Here is a 7,229-nt window from a genome sequence, read left to right as displayed (position 1 = left end):
AGAAAGCTTGCTTTTTGGCCTAGACTAGGCATAATCTGTGTCTGTGAAACCAGCCCACAGAATGCTCTTATTTATTGAAGACTAACTTTAATGTGGTTTCACTGTTATTGTCTGAATAATTAATTATACTACATTCAAGTTTAAAATAAGCCTCTTGGATTGAATGTGCACAATGACAATAAATAAAGCCAACAAACAAGGATCACCCATAATATTCATTTTATTCTCTCTCTGTTTAAAGGTACCATGAAAAAGATAAGAAAGAAATGTTAATTCCATGAATATACCAATAGATTGAAACTATGATGTCCAGACCAGCACTTTGATTCTTTTAGAATGTCCTACAACAAATCCAGTCAAATTCCTGTTAACTCAACATAGTCTATTAGGGAAGAAAAAAAAACACTAATGAGATTTAATTAACTGTACAAAAACAAAAAAAAAAAGTGTATGAGCCACAATGCAGTTGGAGTACGGTTTACTGTGGTGGAAGAGGGCTGGCAGTGTTGGCACGCAGGATGCCACGGAGCACTTTGTAGCTGGCCAAGGGCTGGTTCTCTTTAGGTGGGTAGCACGGACCACGGTCTGTGACGTATGAGTAGGGGAGACGTAGGACCCACAGGCCATCGGGAGGCAGTACCACCTCCGTCTGCTCAGGGTGGAACACGGGACAGGGAGGGGGGCCCGGTTGGACCTGAAAACAAAAAAGACAGAAGAGGTAAGGGTTTTATATTCAACAGCAATCAAGAATTACATTTCTATTCACAAAAAAAAAAAAAAAAAAAGGTAAGACTCGTCCAAATGAATCTCCTGACAGCATATTTCAACACTAAGAACTCACAATGAGTACAGTTGCATTCACGTTCATATAGATAAGTAAACACTTCTTCAAAACATTTATTTGTCCAATCTATTTCATTCAATTTATTTACACTTATTCTGTCAGACAGAACCCAGCTAATAGGTAAAGGTAAGACACAAAGCTGAGGTACCTGTGGGTTGAGTGTTATCTCCAAGGGAGCATCGGGTACAACAATGAAGAGACGTGCAAGCTGGGCGTAGTGGGGCTTCAGGCCACGGCCCTGGGCCGGAGAGGGGATGTATAGGGGCATGTCTGTGTTCAGGGCCCTGGTGGCGGGCTCTTTGGCCCCTCCAGGCCCCAGCACTTTCACCACTTTATCAGGTCCTGAACTGAGAAAACGCCGGCCCCTACTATCCTCGTATTCAAAGCCCACGAAAGCCCGGGCCACATCATCTCGCCTGCGTCCACGGCCAAGGCCTCCAGCACTTCCTCGTTTCCCCGCTAGGGATTTATTGGGAGCCGGCCAGGAGGACGCTCCCCCATCCAGGGGCTCAGTTAAGCCTACTTCCTCTTCGGAGCGGGAGCGAATTACCACGTCCCAGGGCAGGAGGAAGGAGGAGCCAGACAGGAAGCCAGGCTGTTCCAGGCCTGTGTGGGGATTATACGCCTTCGCTGGGCCCAGCTTAACCAGCGACCAGCTGGAGAATTTAGGAAGCAGGCCTTTGGGACAGCCAGAGTGGAGCATACCTGGGAGGTACTCCACGGTAGAGGCCTGACGGTCCACCAAGCTAGGCCTCTTCTCCTGGCCCTCACCACCCCCTCCGTCTCCATAAGGCCCCAGGCTGTCAGTGGACTGCCCCAAGCTGAGGGCCAGGCTGAGGCTGGTACTCTCCCCAGGGGTGTGGGACACTGGGTTGGACACTGGGATGCTTTCCTTCAGTTGTTCCCCTTCTGATGGCCCTGACCCTAGCTCTGACCCTGACGTTGGAACTGGGAGTGCTGCCTCAGGAAGCCTGGATGCTTCTTCGCAGGCAGGGGCTGGGTCTGGGGTGCTTGGCTGAAAAACAGGAAAGACGATCCTCTCGAGCTTCTCACAGCACTTCTCCTCAAGCATCTACAGGGAAAAAGGGTGTAACGAAGAGTAAACAAGAGTGATGTACAAAATACAAGTGCATCTCCAAAATATTTGAATATTGTGGAAAAGTTCAGATTTTTCCATAATTCAATCCAGAAAGTGACACCTCCATATATTCTAGATTCATTACACATCAAGTGAAACATTTCAAGCTTACAGCTCATGGAAATCAAAAATCCAGTATCTCAAAATATGAAAAGAAAAAATGTATAATACAGAAATGTCAACCTGAGAATTGCTCTAATCAGCTAATTAAGTTTTCCTAAGTATTTTTATTTATGTACTCAAGACTTGGTCAGGGATCCTTTTGCATGAATTACTGCATCAATGCTGCATGGCATGGAGGCAATCAGCCTGTAGCACTGCTGAGGTGTTACGGAAGCCCAGGTTGCTTTGATAGCGGCCTTCAGCTAATGTGTTGTTGGGTCTGGTGTCTCATTTTCCTCTTGACAATACCCCATAGATTCTCTATAGCAGGGATGTCAAACCGGTTCCATGGAGGGCCGAGTGTCTGCAGGTCTTTGGGTTTTCCTTTAAATTGGTTCCCAGGTCAGACCTGAACAACCAGGTGGGGGTAGAAATTAACCAATTAGTGAACTAATTAATCAATCAGGTACAAGGTGAGAGCAAAAACCTGCAGACACTCGGCCCTCCGTGGAACCGGTTTGACACCTGTGCTCTATAGGGTTCAGTTCAGGTGAGATGGCTGACCAATCAAGCACAGTAATACCATGGCCAACACCCCAGTTACCAGTCGTTTTGACACTGGGCAGGTGTCAAGTCCTGCTGGAAAAGGAAATCATCTCCATAAAGCTTGTCAGCAGATGGAAGCATGAAGTGCTCTAAAATCTCCTGGTAGAAAGCTGCATTGACTCTGGACTTCATAAAAAAAAAAACAGTGGACCAGCAGATGACATGGCACCCCAAATCATCACTGACTGTGGAAACGTCACACTGGACTTCAAGCAACTTTCTCCAGACTTTGGGACCTTGATTTCCAAATTAACTCTGAAGAGAGGACTTTGGAACACTGAGCAACGGCCCAGTTCTTTTTCTCTTTCACCCAGGTAAGACGCTTCTGACATTGTCTCTGGTTCGGGAGTGGCTTGACACTAGGAATGCGACACTTGTAGCCCATTTCCTGGACACGTCTGTGCTTGGTAGCTCTAGATCCGCTGTCTCCAATATCAGTCCACTCCTTGTGAAGCTCCCCCAAGTTCTTGAATCAGCTTTGCTTGACAATCCTCTCAAGGCTGAAGTCATCCCTGTTGCTTGTGCACGGTTTCCTACCACACTTTTCCCTTCCAGTCAACTTTCCATGAATATGTTTTGATACAGCACTCTGCAATCAGCAAAGCTGATTCAAGAACAGCCAATCCTTTCAGCACTGACCTTCTCTGGCTTAGCCTCTGCATGCAGGCTGTCAATGAGTGTCTTCAGGACAACTGTCAAGTAAGCAGTCTTCCCCATGATTGCGATTGTGTGTACTGAAGGCTCAGGGAGTGAATTAGCTGATTTGAGCTCTTCTCATGTAGACTTTTCTTTATTGTAAATGTTTTATTCTAATATTTTGAGATACTGGATTTTTGATTTCCATGACCTGTGAGCTTTAATCAAGATTAAAGCAAAAATGGCTTGAAATCTTTCACTTGATGTGTAATGAATCCAGAATATATGAAGGCGTCCCTTTATTATTTGAATTATGGAAAAAGTTAACATTTCCACAATATTCAAATTTTTTGAGATGCACCTGTACATATGAATTGATTCTGGCGTTTTCTGTAGACATTTGTTAAAGTGAATACTAACTTGGTAAAAGTCATAGTTTGCAGCTTGGATGTCAAAGGGGTCCTCACGCGGGGCTTGCTTTCGACCACAGTTACATGAGCTGGTGGAGCGCCCCCTGCTGTTGTGGTTGAGGATGGGTGGGTTCCGATCCATCTCCGGCTTCTCACCTGAAGATGACAAAAGATACAGTGGCTGTTAGTCAAAGTAAAAATGCACTTCAACATTAATATTCTAAAACACGCTGTTGATACCTGTTATAATACCTATAATCTTGGTTATAAATATGATTAGTTATGTTCAGTGGTGATTCAAGACTTTACCTGGCTGGGGCAGCAGGTGAAACTTATGAACACAGTGTTGGTCTGTCAGACTGCGCTCTTCACACAGCTGATGCCCATTACTCCAGAACTTGTAGCAGTCCTCATGCAGCTGCAAGGCATAGCGCTGGAAAGCTACTCCGCGCGCATGCTGGCTGTAGACCCGAAGCGCCTGTGTCAACTGGTTTTTGTGCACTGTGGTGGTATAGTTATGGGGAAGGTTAGACTGGTATGCGCTATGTGCCAGGGGCAGGGCTTTCTGGCAGCGGTTCTCAGAGAACTTTGCATCCGCGTCCAAGAAGCCTTCTAGCACTTTCAGCTGACTCTGCACTTTGACAGCCAGTTCGGCAGTTTCCTCCTCCGTGTTGGCTATCATGACCTGATGCAGCCTGTAGGCCACCTGGGCCCACTTGGAATAAGTTGGCAGTTCAAAATGTGAAGGCTGCGGATTGCGACCAACACTGTCGTCAAAGCCCTTCTTGGTCAAAACCAGTTCGACATGCTGCCATAAGAACTCCTTCAGACTACAGTCAACCAGTTGGCCCCCTGAGAGGCTGCTGCTTTCTACATTGAATGACGGTTGTCTGGCAGAATGACGCATTTGTTGGTAGCGCCTGGGTCCAGACACTAAGGTGTTGGTGTCATTTTCCCTCAGGGCACAGTTGGAGCGCAGCTGCCCCAGCACGGCTCCAACTGGGTCCTCCCCAGGCCCAGGAACCACATATACGAAAGCTTGGTTAGCAGGCACAGTGAACAAGCAATTACTGCTCTGGTTGGTGAGGACCCGACTTTTTCGGAAAATGCGATATATCTGGTCCTCCAATGCATGCTGGAGTCGTCTTCGTGGAGAGTGTTTCTTTGGCTTATCAGCATTTCCCCCAGAAACATCTGAACCATTTCCACCACTACATCTCAGGGCTCCATTCATCTGGAATACAAATAGCAAGCGCGGAGGACAAGGGCGGCAGTTCACCTTCCATTCTTTGGATATGTTGGAATCCTTGATGACAGCACGTAGCAAGGGAAGGACTTTCTGGCGAAGTGCATCCAGTGCACGAAACAATCTGTCATAGGTGACATCAAAACAGCATGTAGGATGGACCAGTAACAAAACATGGCATAACGAGAAGAGATAGAGCAAGGCTAAACAATGCTGTTTATCTGCCCCTTTCCAGAATTCGTGCGCCTCGGAGTGCCCGATTCCCATACTCAAAGACTCACATGCTTGCAAAAGCTGTCTGTTGTCACAAACAGAAGTTAGCACCAGATACAATACTCGGTTTTCTTGGCTGTAGTACGCCTCAATCAAGCTTCTACTATTTTGATTATCCGTCTCATTCAGCCCGAATAGAGGATATATATGCTTGTCCGCGAGCGTGTTGATTAGAAATTCTTTCGGGGATCCGGGTTGCATTGCAGTCTTACCGAATATACCAAGTACACAAAGACCTTCATCTTTGTACAATGGATCTTCTATTACTTCTGATTCTAGGAGCTCCCCAACACTTACGAGCAACGCCATTTTCCCCCAAATACTTTCATTTCCTTCGGTATTTTTGGCGGTTGGTAGCAACGTTAATGATACATTACCGCCACCCACTGTTCTGGAGTGTGGACCAAAGACCAAAGCAACTTATCCGATCTATATCCATTTAAAACCCTACCCGCACTAATCCAAATTAATCACTCCTAAAACACCCAATCCACTCATTCATGTTAAAGTCCTGACTGTTATCCGAAGAAATGCAAAAAGAATATTAAAGCTCTCAAGGGCTGAGTTGTTATTTAATATTGCCGTTGCACAAGGTCATTATATATATGTATTATTCTGTGACTAGAAACGAGCTTCAGAATTATCGCGAGGGTAGGTCTTCTATTTTGCGGGACCAGTTCAATATCTTATCTTCAACTAGTGACAGGAAGTTCGACTCACTTTACGGATTCGGATCACTTCGAATCGTTTAATAAAAAGAATGAATCTTTCAACTTTCACTTGCGTCAGCCCCCCTCCCCGCGAAGTCTAGCACACCCTCAAATCACCGCCGGCTACACTTATCAAGATGGAAATAAGAAGGAACCGTAGTACCAATGTAAATGCTAACTAAGAGTAAATTCTACACCATACTGTCCTGTATGTTTTCTCTTCAACCCAATTTATGGCAAACCTGATTAAGCTTCTCATCCAGCTAATTATTAGAATCAGGTGTGCTACATTAGAGTTGGAGAGGAAAAGGGATAGCCATCAACAAAACCATGTTCATTATATGTATTATTAGAAAATTTACAAAACTTTTGACTGCAGGCCAGGGGACATTAATTATTGTACAGAACAGGCACAAGCGCAACTCATTGTCCAGAGGCAAAATCAAGGTTACATTTAGATTGAAATAAATCATTAGAAAATAGTAATAAAAGTTGATTTGAAACAATTATATTTTTCCTATCATTACAACTGTCAAAATAGATGATAACACCACATACCTTTTCTGCATTCATTCTGTAGGCTATACTAAGGCTGATAATATATTAGATACTCGGAGTTCAGAAATACTTATTTCCTCATTAGTCGCTCGTCCTCCATCGTTCCTTCAGGTGATCCAAAGTGCCGGTCGTTCCTTCCGGTGAACGAGATTCCACGATCCGAAAGAACGAATCGTTTGTGAACGACCTATCACAGTCTTCAACAAAACATACTGTGACAAGTCGGTTCCTTACCTTGCAAGTAGTTTAGTAGACTTTTTAGGTTGTTTTCACCTAACGTCAATCACATCCAAAGACCCAGATCAATAGGGAATTAACTTAACTTCCCTTCACTCATTTGGTTAATTTTTAAGCTAGACCTCCAGTTTGCCGTTCTCCCTGAAGTGAGGCCACAACGAAGGCAGTGATCCTGGTGCATTGTGAACAGTTTAAGCTTGACAAATGTACAGCCGAAAAGCGAGGGTTGAGAACATAACAAAAGTAGGTATAATAACTTTATTTGTATAACGGTTTTCTAGTACAATTACAGTGTTTTACACACAATAGAAATACATTAAAATAATAATAAAACCAGAAAAGCAACCAGGCAAGCCTAGTTCAGCCGACCCGCAATTAAAAGGGATAAATGTAGTTGCCCTCACTGAATTCAAAGCCGACGTTGTGCCAACACCCCCCCCCCCAACCGAAAATCTCCTCCCCTTCGCGT

At 44.8% G+C, this 7,229-nt stretch overlaps 1 protein-coding gene across 1 annotated transcript; it reads right to left on the bottom strand.

The window, feature by feature from the left end:
* Window positions 1-361: 361 nt before the first annotated feature.
* smg8 (SMG8 nonsense mediated mRNA decay factor) lies at window positions 362-6,395 on the bottom strand. Its single transcript, XM_010893570.4, has 4 exons — window positions 4,046-6,395; window positions 3,747-3,892; window positions 993-1,916; window positions 362-694 (listed from the first exon to the last, which is right to left on the bottom strand). The coding sequence occupies exons 1-4, from the start codon at window positions 5,562-5,564 to the stop codon at window positions 479-481; spliced, it is 2,805 nt and encodes a 934-aa protein (XP_010891872.1). The 5' UTR covers window positions 5,565-6,395; the 3' UTR covers window positions 362-478.
* Between the last annotated feature and the right edge of the window lie 834 nt (window positions 6,396-7,229).

This window comes from Esox lucius, chromosome 7 (assembly GCF_011004845.1).
Source record: "Esox lucius isolate fEsoLuc1 chromosome 7, fEsoLuc1.pri, whole genome shotgun sequence".
Taxonomy (NCBI): domain Eukaryota; kingdom Metazoa; phylum Chordata; class Actinopteri; order Esociformes; family Esocidae; genus Esox; species Esox lucius.
This window is presented reverse-complemented; position numbering and strand designations above follow the sequence as displayed.